At 40.0% G+C, this 15,617-nt stretch overlaps 1 protein-coding gene across 1 annotated transcript in view; it reads right to left on the minus strand.

Annotated features, from left to right (window-relative positions):
* Iqch (IQ motif containing H) overlaps window positions 1-11,611 on the minus strand; it is a 135,155-nt gene extending 123,544 nt beyond the window's left edge. The window contains exons 1-4 of the mRNA XM_048333123.1: window positions 11,569-11,611; window positions 9,793-9,845; window positions 6,553-6,673; window positions 2,606-2,734 (exon numbers count right to left, since the gene is read on the minus strand). Of these exons, the coding sequence (XP_048189080.1) occupies window positions 2,606-2,734; window positions 6,553-6,673; window positions 9,793-9,845; window positions 11,569-11,611 (346 nt within the window). The remainder of the gene's footprint in view (window positions 1-2,605; window positions 2,735-6,552; window positions 6,674-9,792; window positions 9,846-11,568) is intronic.
* Window positions 11,612-15,617: the final 4,006 nt, after the last annotated feature.

A 15,617-nucleotide genomic window follows, 5' to 3' on the forward strand; every position in this document is an offset into this window, starting at 1 on the left:
CCCTAGCTGGCTTCAAACTGCAATCTTCAGGTCTCAGCCTCCTGAGTAGCTAGGATTACAGGCATGAGCCACCGATGCTTAGCTTATAAGGCTTCTTTAAATAGAAATATTCCCAAGTTCATATACAAGATAATTAATAGAGTTGCATTTGATAGACTATTCTATTGTGTAGCTATTTGCAATACATGACTAAAAACTTTAAGTGACTTGGGGAAGTAACACAGGTGCATGGCACCATAAAGATTATTTTTGAAATTAATTAAATCTACAAGCAAACACTTTTTGAGAACATATTGAGTGCATGGAGCGGGGGACCTTCATGCTAGCTAAGGGTTTTTCAATCACATCTCCCCAGCTGCCTGCAGAAAACTCAACTCCTCTTTACAAACAGCCAGAGCTTGGCATACTCAGGGGAGAAAAATCCTTAGATTACTCTTTTCAAGAAAGGGAACACAAAAATTAGCTAAATGATTAATTGAATAAAACAAGGGTTTTTTTCATCTTAATTCCTTCAGCTCAATTCCTTTTTTTCTGTTGGTTCTATAACAACAATCTTTGAAAGAACTGACAAATAGCATTCCAGTAAGGATTTGTCAGTATGTAATCTAGAGTCCTGGTTTGAAGCCTCAATTATCTGGCTGCCTCAAGAAGGCTGAAAGGCACATTTTTTCAGCCATTTAAAAATTTTTTATTTTCTTTCTTTCTTTTTCTTTTTTCTTTTTGCACTCTACCACTTGAGCCATAGCGCCACTTCTGGCTTTTTCTATATATGTGGTGCTGAGGAATTGAACCCAGGGCTTCATGTATATGAGATAAGCATTTTACCACTAGGCCATATTCCCAGCCCCTTTCTTTCTTTTTTATTGTGACAGTCCTAGGGCTTAAACTCAGGGGTACTGTCCCTCAGAATTTATGCTCAAGGTTAGTGTTCTACCCTTTGCCACAAACCATATCTCCATTTCTGGCATTTTTGGTGGTTTTTGGAGATGAGAGTCTCACATATTTTCCTGCCCCAGCTGGCATCGAACCACAATTCTCATATCTAAGCCTCCTGAGTAGCTAGGATTACAGGCATGAGCCCTTGGCACACAAATCAGCCATCTTTTAATTCATTGAGAGAGAGAGAGAGAGAGAGAGAGAGAGAGAGAGAGAGAGAGAGGCATGCTAGTACTGGGGATTGAACTCAGGGCTTCACATTCTTCCTTGTGCTCAAGGCTAGCACTCTACCACTTGAGCCACACCTCTGCTTCTGGCTCTTTGCTGATTAATTGGAGACATGCACCTTATGGACTTTTCTGCTCAGTTTGGCTTTGAGTCCCAGTCTTCATATCTCAGTTTCCTGAGTAGCTAGAATTACACTTGTGAGCCACCAGCAGCTGGCTTCAGTCATCTTTTAAAAAGTAGCAAGGATTGCAGAACCGAGAAACAGCACCAGGCAAACGATTTGCTTTTTTTGTTGCCTCGGGTCCAGTTTGAGCCTCCCTTTCTTTCCTTTCTGTGACCTCCTTGAGATTTGTACCCCTCCCTGACCCTGGCCAGTGAGCCTTAGCTTATGTATAAGAAGCTTACCTGTTTTCTGCAGTGTTCTCCTGCCTGGGGTCCCATTGGACTTTGCTCTTTCCCTTCTGCACCCCAAACCAGGGACCCCCCCAGTGCACAATAAGTAGGTTTTTCCTAAGGTCTAGTCTGATCTCTTCCCTCTCTCCCTTGTTCATGAGCTGTCTTTCTTTCTCCTGTGCTTCTTAGTCCTTGGGGCCTTTGTTCCTGTCCTGGTTTCTGCCTAGAATATTTTCTCCCAGAGTTTTAAATGATTGGCTTTTTTCATATCAGCTTAAGGTTTGTACCTTTCTGAAAGACATCCCCTGACTTTGCCCCTCATGGGCACACAGTCCCCTCACTCTCACTCTCACTCTCTAACGCATTCATTTAGGTCTCTAACTTAAATTCTCATTTATTTACCTACTTATGGCCTGTGTCTTCCACTAGAATAGAATCACCAGAAGCACAGAAATGTTATCTAACTCACCCTCTGTTGGATCTCTAGTACCTAAATGCTAAGACTTTGATACATATTTATTAAACAGATAAGTTAATTTAGCCCCAAGTGCCTCATTCTGTAACTGGGAAAGCTGAGGCCCTGCAGCTAGTGAGGTCCTGCAGCAAGTGTGATTCCTGGATAGGCATCTTCTCGCAACACCCAGCTTCACCCAGCCTCTCCTCCAAGCTGCCTTCAATTCCCTGACCCATCTGCACTTCCATGGCACTGCCCTTCTCCATCCAACTGAGTGATTCTATTGCACTCTGAATTATTTACATATCTTCATTATATCTGTCTTGTTTTTCAAACCAAACTGAAAGCCTCTTGCAAATATCAACCTGCACACACACATGCGCGCACACACACACACACACAAATGGGCTTTCCACACATTACTTTCAAAGATGGCCGAGGTTACTTTAGTCGCTGAAGTAGAACTCAACATTTACAACTTTTTTCTCATCCTCTTATTGAGAATGAAAGTTGGCTATGAGAAGGCTATGAGGAGGAGTTTCTGTGAAATCCCAGCAAAAGCTAAGCATGCGGGTGAAGAGTGTCTTGTCTTACCTGTAGTTGTGACCTTGTGTGCTTCCTCAAAATTATGCAGAGGAATTGGTTTGTGTTTCATGGGTGGATTTTGCCAGGTGATCCTGGCTGTTGGAGGAATCAGTCCCCGTTGTAACAAACTTAAAATTCCTAAGAAAAAGAAGAGTTCAGAGAATATGACTTTAGTTCCAAGCAATTCCAAGTCTGGGCTCTGAAGATTTCACAGGTTCAGCTTGCTCCCCTCATTGTCTTATTTGTAAGTCTACATGCTAGTGCTTTAATTCTTTTCTCACACACACACACACACACACACACACACACACACAAAAGAGCACCAATGTGCATTCATTTAGTCTTTAAATTGTAACCCAAGGAAAAATATCATTTCTAATAGCAGTAATATGAAACAAGGTTACACTAAGGTAATTTCATTTTTAAGGTAGATACATAGTTTTAAGTCAAGCAGAAACTTCCTTGTACTTAGAACATTTTTGATTACTGCTAATAATGTTACTTTTTTTAATTCAAAGAAATTGGGCACACAGCCTTAAGAACTAAAGAGATCCTTGATTCTGAAATAAATAAAATCTGTGTGCTTGAAATCCTGTCCTTTGTTATAATCAGTCATACTTTATATTAAAAACAACAACAAAAAACCTCCAAAACAAAACAGGCACCAATGACTCACACCTATAATCCTAGCTAGTCAGGAGTTTGAACTCTAAGGATCATGCTTTGAAGCCAGCTGGTCAGGAAATTTTGTGAGATTCTTATCTACAATTAGCCACCAAAAAGCTAGAAATGGGGTTGTGGCTCAAGCAGTAGTGCACTAGCCCTGGGCACATAAACTCAGGGACCACACCCAGGCCCTGAATTCAAGCCCCTGCCCCCCCCCCCCAGATTACTGGATAATTTTTCAGTGGACTGCTGGATTCTCCAGAGAGTCTCTGAATCTTGACTTACATCAGACTCTTTTGCAACTCAGTAGGTATTAAGATGAACTCATAAAAACTGATCGTTTGAATAAGTCTTCTCTGTAAACATGAACATAAAATCCTTCTGGTAAAAGGATACCCCCTCACTCCCACCTTATGGAAAAGGCAGTTTTGCAACCATTTACAAATTTATTTTAATATTACTAAAAATGTTCTTTAGATTCTCCTTTGAACCAGTTAGTAGCTTACAGATTTCTTCTCTGCATTGATTAGTAAACAAGCTCTTTGACATGTGTTTGTATGACAGTTACCATTTCTCATTTTAAAATGTTTTTTTTTTTTAAACACCATTCTTTTAGTATATCCTTATTTCACTCTTACTTTCCTATTGAATAGGTTAGAGTGTGGACATTCGGCTGTCATTCACTCAAGTGATAATTTGTATGGGTGTCTTCTGTGTCAGGAACTATTCTGAGGGCTGGGCGTGCAGTGGGGAGCTGGGAAGGTTGCGTATTCTCCAGTGGGGAGGACAGTAAATAGACTCACTCACAACGACATCGCTATAAAGTGAAACAATCTGTGAAGGAAAAGGATGGAAGCTGTAGAAAGTAGCTTTTACAAGGCAGAGGTCGCTGTTGGAGGCCTGATGTGAGAAGGAGGCTGGGGCCTAGAGACCAGCATGTGTGGGATGGAGATGGAGGTGATGGTTGGGTCAGGCCCATCTTGCTTACTGGCTCAGACTTTATTCAGACCTCTCACCTGAGGTTGCCCAGGACCTGGATTGAAATCTTGATGTGTGTCCCATGAAATCTGTATCTTTATCCACTGGGTGATAAGGAAGCTTTCTTTTTTTTTATTTAATCAGGTAATTCAAAAACAGAGTCGGGAATTTTATTGTGGCCTTTCCACACACAGTTTTGCTTGTGCATGTTGTTCATCTTTTGTCTCATGCTGGACTTGCAAAGACCCAGGGGAAGTCTTAGATGACAGTTAAGGACGTCAAGGATGCTTGAAGAGTCCATTTAGTATGCCTGCATTTCCATGGCGTGTGCTTTCCAGATGCTCCTGTTACACTGAACCGTGCCAGATACGAGGCAAGTACTCCAGAAATATATGTTGCTTAACTGATTAATTAATCATTATGATGACCCATATGCTTTCTAGTAGATAATTTAAATACAATTAAATATTAGACACTTGATAGATATTAATATAAAACACAATATAAGTATATTATAAATGAATATCAAGTATAAAATCATTACTTTTGTAAAATGATTAAATAATTAAAAAAAATGCAAAATACTATTAGATGTGATTTTTGAGGGGATCAAGTTGCCCTAATTCTAGATTTATCTTTGTTGCATAGTTTTGGAGGGTTCTTGTTTTGGGGTGGGGGGGTTGGTGGTGGTTGTTCTGGTCTCAGGGCTTGAGCTCAGGGCCTGGGCACTGTCCCTGAGCTCTTTGTGATCAAGGCTAGTGTTCTACCGCTTGAACTACACTACCACCTCTAGCTTTTTTAGTGGTTAACTGGAGATAAGAGTCTCACTGACTTTCCTGCCTGGGCTAGCTTCAAACCGTGATTCTTAGATTTCAGCTTCCAATATAACTAGGAGAACAGGTGTGAGACACTGGCCCCCAGTGGTAATATATATATATATATATATATATATATATATATATATATATATATATATATATATAGTAAGGATTGATTGATGGATTCATTCATCTGTTCATTCACTATTTCATTCATCCTAATTTGATCCAGAATAAAGATACAAGATAAAATTGAAGCACAGAATAGAAACTCCACTAGTGTTATTTTGTATTCCCAGGAAGTAAATATTACATAAGCTAATTAGAAAGCAGGTGTCATAAAGATTTCTGAGCAATGACTCATAACTAGGAAAGAAATAATTACAGTTGTGGGAAGCTCAACAGATTTAGAGACTTATACTGCTCCAAGGTTCTCTACTATAACAGAGGGAGGTCAGCAGAAGATACAATAGAAAATAAAAGACTTTGAATCCCAGATGCCAGAGAACTCTTGGAAACTAACTGTGGGTACTAAATACTCCATATGACAGAGAGTTAGGTAGGAATAGCTGAAGACCATTTCACTCAGTTATCTTGAAGATAGGGAAGGAGATCCAAATAGACATTCTTTAGCACTTTTACCTATTAAATTAAATAGTAAGAAAAAGTAAAAATGGTGACATTGTGACATTTAATCCTGCATCATTTCTTCACTTATGTCTTCATTTGCTTATTCATTCACTCAACATTTCAAATCTACAAAATGCTAGATAAAATTCTAGGAATTGAGGAAGAGATAATATTTTTTTGTTTAAAAACAGAAATTTAGGCAAGTACCAATAGCTAATGCCAGTAATCCTAGCTACTCAGGAGGCTGTGATCTGAGGATCATGTTTGTGAGACTCTTATGTCCAATTAACCACCAAAAGGCCAGAAGTAGAGCTGTGACTCAAGTAGTAGAGTGAGAAGATAAGAGAGAACATCCTGGACCTGAATTCAAGCCTCAGTACTGACACACCAAACAAAAGAAAACAAAACAACATAAAAAAACAACAACTGAGAAATCCACTGGTTATCTAAAACTAGAATCTAAGACATCCTAGACCATGTCTAGTTACATGAATTCTAGCTTCCAATTTCTGCATAATTGTGTTCTGAAAATAAAAATTTTAAATGCTGCGAGAATAACATCAGAATAGAAACTGCTCAGATGCTTGAGATCTTCTAATGATATCACCCAAACACAACAACACCTTTACTACACCACAGCACTGCCATCTGAAGATGTATATAAAGTGTGAAGGATGATGGGTTTTGAAGACAGAAGAGACCCCAGTGACCATGGATTCTAACATTCTGGTTTACATAAGGGGGAACCAGGCCAGAGGGGGTGACTTGTCTGAGGTCATGAAGGAAAGTTAATGGCTGAGCCAGAGTCCAAAGCCTTGGTTCCAGCTCAACGCTACAGTACAACATGGCTACTGAGTCACTAACCTTTACTGGCATCCCGCTGTAACACGGGCACAGGGGTAAAATGGGGATCGGTGCGATGAGCAGATGGCAGAACCGTGAGGTTGGGTATGGTGGACCCTTTGACTAATTTCTGAATATTCACCTAGATGATAAGAAAATTGTTTTCAGTAGATATTTTTGTCTTCACAATGAACACAGTTTTCTTCTTGCACACAATAAATAAGATTATGAATAGTTTCATTAAGTTTTAATAAAGTAGCAATATTGACTCCAATTTTATTGCTTGTGAGTTCCCTGTGCTATTGTCTACTGTCAAGATCTCGCGTCGTTTAAAATAGTTAATTAAATCCAATTAACATGTGGTGATTTCAACTATACAAAGTCAGTATGGTAGTTAATAAAAGGACTATTAAGATTTTGTTCAGTTTTAATGACTGCAATATAAAAGTGATAAATCTTGACATAGGAGGTTTGGAGTATAGCAAAGTTGAATATGGGTAGATTTCTCAGGAAATAAATATTAGAATTTTGAAGTCAAGTGAGGATTTAAAGATAACCACATCTGTCAGTATTAATGGGTTAAATATGAACCTTGAGTAAACTTGAGGAACTCAGAAATGGCTGGAGACACAATGTCTAAATCAGTCAGTCACAGTAGATAATTACTTTTTGTAAGTCATAAAATGCTTTTATAATAGTTATGAAATATGAATCATTCCTGTTAAATGGTTCCTAGATTGTAAAGACTATATGAACTACATATAAATCACATTTAATTGTAAGCTCAAGTACACTATTTTTACCTTTATTATAAAGAGGTTATGAATTACCTGAGCCTCTCAGCAGGGAAAAACACAAGTATCTGATATTTATAGACCGATTTAAATTTTTGAGTCATTTTCCAAACATTAATTAATTTGTATAACTTCCAAGGGAACTAGGCAATAGTTTGCTGTGTAATAAATGACTCAAGACAGAAAGGTTAGTGGGTAGCTTCGGATGATCACAAAGTATACAAGATAAACACAGGTTGTTCAAATTTAAAATAAATCCAATTGTACCACACCTTATTTCTCATTATGTCCTGGGGACTTTAAGAAAACAGAAAGGGAAATTTTCCTTAAATCTGGGTTGGAAATTTCCCTTGCAAGTTAAATATTCATTAACTGGGAAGTTCCTCTGTGAACCTGCTGCTGGGGCCACTGCCAAGTTGTGGTTCTGAGGAGCAGCAATAACCAGCATCCATGTCTCTGAGCTGAGGATGTTAAATAAACAAATACATAAACACAATTTTCATGTTTGTTTTGTTTTTGAACCCAGGTCCATGTACATACATAAGTAAGCATTTTTCCCCTGAACTACATGCCTGGTTAGAAATAGTATTCTAATAGGAAAGCATAGACAGTTCAATGCAATCTGCTTCCTTCTAGATGAGTTTGAAGAAAGGAAGCTCTGCTAGCTTTGCCTCCCTGACTGCCAGGGACTTATGCAGGTGGTATTATTATGGGATTCTGGTTTTGCTGACACAACTGATTGCTTTTTCGCATACTGAGCTCTCCTCCTCTCTTTCCCCCCCTCTCCCCCTCCCCCGACATGACTAGGGTCTAGGATTTCCTCCTGTAACTGGGGAGGCTGAGATACTCACCCAACACAGGGTGCTCCAGATGGCATGCACATGCCCATCAGTGTTAGGTATCACAAAGGGCAGGCTGGTGGCTCACGCCTATAATCTACCTATCCAGGAGGCTGAGATCTGTGGATCTCAATTTGAAGCCAGTCTGGGCAGAAAAGTCCATGGGACTCATCTCCAATTAACCAGCAAAAAGCTGGAAGAGGAGGTGTAGCTCAAGTGGGAGAATGCCAGCCTTGATGGGGAAAGGCAAGCAAGACAGGGAGTCCCCAAGTTCAAGCCCCAATACCAGGAAAATAAAAATTAAAAAAAAAAGAAGAGCAGGGAATTACATTTTATATATACATGAAAAGAGCTTAATGAAATTCACTCACTAAGATCTCCTATAAAGGGCAGAGAGATAAAATGATCATGTAGTCTGACCAAAGTATATTCTATACATGTATGTGAATATTGCAATGAAATCCCCTTGTACAATTAATTTATGTGAATAAAAAGGGGGAAAAAAGGCATTTCAGAAGCTTGCAATGAATAAAAATGGGCAAGGCCTGGCGTTGGTGGCTCATAACTATAATCCTAGCTACTCGGGAGGCTGAGATTTGAGGATTGTGGTTCAAAGCTTCTTTGGGGAGGAAAACACATGAAATTCTTCAATTAACTTCCCAAAAGGTGGAAAGCGGAGGCTGTGGTTTAAGCTGTGCTAGCCTTGAGCAGAAAAGCTCAGGGACTGCACATAGGTCCTGAGTTCAAGCCCCAGGACCAGTGTGTGCGCGCGCACACACACCCACACACACCCACCCCCCCCACACACACACAAATGCACAAGGTTCCCACTTTTTGACTGATGCCAAGGTCAGTGAGACAAAGGCAAACAAACAGCAGGGAGAGAACTGACTCCACTTAAAAGTGTCAAACACTGGAAAGATAGGACCTAGCGGTTTGGCAGTCTGGGGACAGAGACCGTAATTAGACTGGATTTTTCAGAAGGCCTTTGATAAAGAACACCTGACAACTGGCTCTTGAAAGGTAAAGTAGCAGGATATGGCAAAAAAAAAAAAAAAAAAAACCAAAACAACAAAAAACACCTGATGTCCAATGACACAAAAGAGAGAGGTAAAGGGCAGGTTATGTTTGGATTCAAACACTAATTCTTTACATTGTGTGGTATCTAAACAGATAAACACCAGACCCAGGTGCTCTGCTGATGAGGCTGTGAAGGGGGTGGGGGGCTGGGAGGGGAAGCGGACTCAAAACTCAAAAGATGTCTCCCAGTGCCACTGAAAGTGACACACCCATCCCACTGTCCCTGTTCCCTGGTGAGGATTAAAGCCTGCTTGGGAAGGAACGTGAGAACCTTCAGCATTTACTCAACACTTGCTATGAACACTAACTTTAATACAATGATCATTAAATTTCATGAGCAAAGGGAAAGCTCAGGGCATTGAGTGTGCGGAAGAGGGAGTCATTAACTCTGCCCACTGGTGCTACAGGAGGCTTTACAGTCCTGACTGTATATTTAGAATCACTCAGGGAGTCTTTTAAAAATACTGCTGCCTGGGCTCCAACCCAGGACGATTAAATAAGAAGAGCTTGACTGGGGCCTGGGACTCAGTATTAAAAGACAAACAAACAAACTCCCCAGGTGATTGTGACATATGGGCAAGGTTGAGAAGCGCTTCAGTAACTGAAAGGGTGAATTGAGTTATACAGGGTGGAGAACAGGATGCAATTTTAGGTAGAAAGGATGGTAGGACTGGAGCAAAAGAGCAGCCTAGTTCATGAAGAGTTCCTCTACAGCAAAGAGCTCTGTGTGGCTGGACAAGTGTGAATCCAGAGAAAGGGAAAAGAAGAGAGGGGAGAGGTAGGTTGGGAACAATGCAAGTCATTGCCTGATAAGTTCTAAGATCATCTGCTTTGGGATTCTCCTTTATGCTATACTTCATGTAAGAATCATGCTTTGTAGTTTGTATAATATATGAAATATATCATACAATAATATAATACGGAGAGGTATCATGGTTATAAAAGTGAATCATTCAAAATAAAATGACAAACTCTTTTTTTCTAGTTCTTTTCTATTTTTCCTTTCCTTTTCTTTCTTTTCTCTTCCCTTTTTTTGCCTTTTCTTTTCTTTGTAAAATCAGGGTCTTGCTATGTAGTCTAGCCTGGCCTTGAATCTGAGATCCTCTTGTCTTAGCCTCCTAAGTACTGGGATTATAGCTGTGCGTCACCATACCTGACCTAATGATGTTCTTTACGTCTGATCTTTCATTACTATTTCCAAAACTATAATTCAGAACTTTATTACTGGTTTATGGTAAACCATTTATAATAGCTTCACATTTTTGAAAATTTAATAAATATAGAAAAGCTTAAAGGAAAAAATGGCAATCATAATCCTATCAGCCAAAATTAATCATTGTAAATATCTTAGCATATTTGCTTCCAGTGTTTTCAAATACTACACTACAAGCTAGGCACTGGTGGTTCACACCTGTAATCCTAGCTATGTGGGAGGCTGAGAGCTGAGGATCGTGGTTTAAAACCAGTCTGGGCAGGAAAGTCCAATTAATCAGCAAGAAGCCAGAAATACAGCTGTGGCTCAAGTGTTAAGAGCACTAGCCTTGAGCCAGAAAAGCTAAAGGACAGAACCCAAGCCCTGAGTTCAAGCCCTACAACCAAAACATACGTGTGTGTGTGCATGTGTGCGACATACACACACATACACAAGTCCATTTCATTTTATTTTATTTTTTTTTGCCAGTCCTGGGGCTTGAACTCAGGGCTGAGCACTGTCCCTGGCTTCTTTTTGCTAAAGGCTAGCACTCTGCCACTTGAGCCACAGTGCCACTTCTGGCTTTTTCTATATATGGGGTTCTGAGGAATCGAACCCAGGGCTTCATGTATACGAGGCAAGCACTCTTGCCACTAGGTCATTTCTAGCCCCTCATTTTATTATTTTTGTATAGATATATATACTCATTATAAAGACTCCAAGCAATGCCAAATATCATTAGGCAATCCATCAACCTTGATATCTTTAGAATGATTGACTCACCAGTATATGTATGTGTGTATGTGTGTGTGTGTATATATATATAGATATATACATATATATATATAAACTAGGATTTAAATCGCATTATCAGATTTAGTTTGCCATGAATGTAATAGTAGGAAAAGGGCTGAATTTGAACTCAACAAATTATTAAACCTTAAATAAATACCCCTTTATCACAGGATTCCTCTGAACTTAAAAAGATTTCTTTACAAGTACTGGCAATTTTTTTTCTTAAAGGAATAGAACAGCAGATATGTCAGGCACATAGGCTCCATGCAGGTCTATCATCTTCACTAGAGATCAGCACAGGTTATCTATCCATCTATCCACCTACCTACCTACTTACCAATCTGTGCTCTGCAGTCTAAAATATCTGTGTCCAAATTCATATGTTGACACCTACTCCTTGGTGATAAGATCACTGGGAGATTTTAGGTCTTCAAAGTGGAGCCCTCAAGAATGAAACTGGTGCCAGGCACCAGTGACTCACGCCTATAGGCCTAGCTACTCAGGAAACTGAGATCTAAGGATAGTGGTTTGATGCCAACTGGGCAGGAAAGTCCAAGAGACAAAAAAACAACAACAGGGGATTAGTGTGTTACACAAGTTGTCTCTGAGAGTGGCCTTGTCCTTTCCACCATGTGAAGGTGACATCTAAGAACCAGAAAGCAGGTTCTCATTAGACACCAAATCTAACAGCCTTGATTCCAAGCTTCCCAGTTACTAGACCTATAAGAAAAAAAAAAAAACCTCCTTTGAACAATTAGTTGACAGTTTAACAAAGTGAGCATCAGGAAGCTGAAACATGTTTTGTCTAAGGGAGGTGTAGTTTAAGGGGAGGAGGAAGCAGACAAATGGAGAAAGGAGGGATGGGCGAATGTAGTCATTATATTCAATGTACACCTGTGAAAATGCAACCAGGTAATGTGAACCAGGTAACATGGGCTTGGCAAAGGTGGTGGAGAACAACAGAAGGGTGCCACGGATCAAGATGTATTGTACTCATAAAGTGACATGAATTGAAATTCGTTCATACAACTATTTGAAGATCATAAAAATGAAAAAAAAATGCTTATATGAGCCACCCAGTTTATCAAATTTTGGATTAATATACGATGTTCCAATGAAACTTTACTTACAAAAACAGGTGGCTAGTCCTCAGGCAGTAGTTTGTGGACCCTTGTTATACAGTTTATGTAAAGTAATTATAAAAAACATTTCATTTCTTTAACCATTTGGTTGTTTTGTTGTTTGTTTGGTTTTTTTTTTTTTTTTGCTTTTGTTCAATCTTGGGCTTGAATTGAGGGCATGGGCACTGTCCTTGAGCTTTTCAGCTTAAAGCGAGTGTTCTACCACTTGAGTTACAGCACCACTTCTAGCTTTATTTATTGATTGTCTACTTATTTGGTAGGTAATTGGAGATCAGTATCCTGCATTTTCCACCCTAGGCTGACTCTGAACCACAATCCTCAGATCTCAGCCTCCTGACTAGCTGGGTTTACAGATGTGAGCCCCTGGCACCTGGATAACCTTTTTTTTTTTTTTTTTTTTTTAATTGTGGATGGTATATTCTAGCTTCAAAGGATGAGGACATTAAAGTTTTCTTGCTGTTCTCATCTCTTCTCCCTATCCTCCCAGTTCTGAATTATTTTTGTTGCATTATCAAGCTTTACAATGTTCACGTTATTTTGATTCAAAAATTGCCACAGTGGTTTAGTTCTGTGTATAAATAGATGCAATGCTTACTAATGCTCTTTTTGCCATGGCTTCTCTATGCTAAAGTTCTTTATCATGAATGACTTCTTTGGGTGTGCTGGTACTGAGGCTTGAATTCAGGGCTTCTATGCTCTCACCTGGCTTTTTTGCTGATACCCTACCACTTAAGCCACAGCTTACCTTCTGGCTTCTTGCTGATTAGTTTAAGAATCTCATGAACATTTCTGCCAGGGCTATTGGAACCAATTCTCGGATCTCAGCCTCCTGCGAAGCTAGAATTACAGGTGTGAGCCACCGGCATGGAGCTGTGGATGACTTTGGTTATCAAGTAGATCTTTCCAACAAATGTTCACAGGTACTTGAGTTGTATGAACCTTTATACTCTGTACTTGAATCACACCTAGAGACTCCCTTAAGATTTGAATTGTATCTGGAATCATCTCTTCTGTTCTCAAAACAACATCATTGTTTTTTTATGGTGAATATTATGAGATTGGATGCCTAGTTTAATTGTCTTATCAAGGAATACATCTTCTCTTTTTTTATTGGGTTCTTTGTTTTCAGGACACTGAATATCCTCTTTCTCTTTCATCGTGTGGTACTTAACTGTTTTCTAAAGCATGGATCTTTTTGGAATAGAACATTCCAGCTTTAGCTGAGCTGTCCAGTGACAGTCTACATTTCCCAGCATGTCCCAGTAGACCTGTGGCCAAATTTAAGCCCATCAGGTGTGAGGGCAACCTGTGGGTCATCGCCTTGGAAGGGATGACCCCCTGGATGATCATTTTCCTTCCTATGGGCTGCAATGTGTAAAGGAGCCAGCTGCCACCATCAGAACGAGAACTTCCTATAACCACGGACATGAGGAAAGGATGAGGCCTCAGAACTGAAAGAGCCACATTGCAAGAGGCAACTTAAAAAAAAAAATCCCCAACTTGTGTCCTCTACTGCAGTCAACTTTGCAATCACCATGGATTCCAAGAAAGACCAGTTTCATAGATACCCATCTTGCTTCTGTGGAAGGCAAAGTGCCCTCCTTCATACAAGCAATCTTCTTATTACCTTAAAGCAAACACTCAAGATAATACCTGGTTCCTGTTGTTTTCCAGTAATAAAATAATAACCTCTCCAGAGTTCCTCCTGAGACAAAGACTGAGCCAATGGTCAACAAGGCCATACTTTCTACTTTATACAGTATTAATTCTGCATGCTTTTCTCATTCCTTGCCCCTGTTCTCCCTGTATAACCTAAAGCCAATGTCTGTACCCCTGAAGATGGCTGTAGATGCACTGAAGTGCTATGTTCCCATGGCTGCCATCTCACCAATCTTTCTCTGTCCTACACCCTGTCTCACTATTTGGCATATGGGGGTCTGATATAACTTGGGACTCCTGGTGTTTGGGGTCTAAAAACCCCAGTTTCAATATTTTGGACCACATCAAGCAAAGTTGGCCTGCCTGGGACTGTTTTGTGAGGAAGAAACAAATACTCATTACACTTGGGGGGCTTTGTTGCAGCAGTATAGTTTGCAGCAAATCAATATGTGGATCTATTGGTTTCAGTGTATTCCCTTGTCCAGTTCCTTTACATTCCCTGCGCTTATGATCCTCTCCAAGTTGATATCTCAGTATTCAGAACAGACAGTGTGCTGCTCCTTCTATTTATAGTTTATTTATTAATTCCATAAAGCATTTTGGTATTCAAATCATTTGTTTTCGGATGTCTGCAGTCTCTCTTTTTATCTCACTCTGCTAGTCCATCATCTTGTATTTGAGCTCTTGTTTCCCTTAATTTATGTCCTTATCAAGCTGTGCTATTATGTGTAGAAATTGTGAAAAGAAAATCTTCTGTTCCTCTGAGTGATGACTCTTTTAGATTCTGTCTTTTGCAGCCCACAACTCTCCCTGCCTTCCCTCCACTCCCGTTGTTTTGTTAGCTATGGAGACATATGGACACAGGGAAAATAAGGGGCTGTGATTGGTCAGTTATAGTGATGTCACTCCTGGTGCCCATGTGCTTTCTCACCTAGCCACGTGTGAATATTCTTTTGTCCAGGTTTTCTTCACTCCTCTGTTGCCTGTGGTTTTGTCTAGAAAGCTTCAGTTAGGTGTGTAATCTTTTAGGCTCTACTCCCTCTCTGAGGGAGGGTGTGTGTGTGTGTGTGTGTTTGTGTGTGTGTGTGTGTGTGTGTGTGTGTGTGTCCTAGGGCTTGAACTCAGGGCTTGGCACTGCCCCTGAGGTTTTGTGCTCCAGGCTAGCATTTTACCACTTGAGCCACAGCTCTACTTGTGAATTGTGACTGGTTAAATGCAGATAAGAGATTGCCTGGACTGGCTTTGAATCTCAGCTTCTTGAGTAGCTAGGCTTACAGGTATGAGCCACCACTGCCACCCAGCATAAATCATGCATTTTTATTTACTCAAATGGTGCCCCTCTAGGCAATGTCAACATAAATATATCTTTGAATTTATTAGGCAAGGGTTTGAGCCACATCTCCAGCCCTTTGGTTTGTATTTATTTTTTTTAAATAGGGTGATATGCCAATTTGTCCAGGCCAGTCCTGCTTCTACCTCCTGAGTAGTTTGAAGCACAAGTGTCTTGGCTTATTTTCTGAGATAAAGTCTCACTGATTTTTAACTAAGATGGCCTCAAATCATGATCCTCCTGCCTCTTTCTGCT

This window comes from Perognathus longimembris, chromosome 23, assembly GCF_023159225.1.
Source record: "Perognathus longimembris pacificus isolate PPM17 chromosome 23, ASM2315922v1, whole genome shotgun sequence".
Classification (NCBI taxonomy): domain Eukaryota; kingdom Metazoa; phylum Chordata; class Mammalia; order Rodentia; family Heteromyidae; genus Perognathus; species Perognathus longimembris.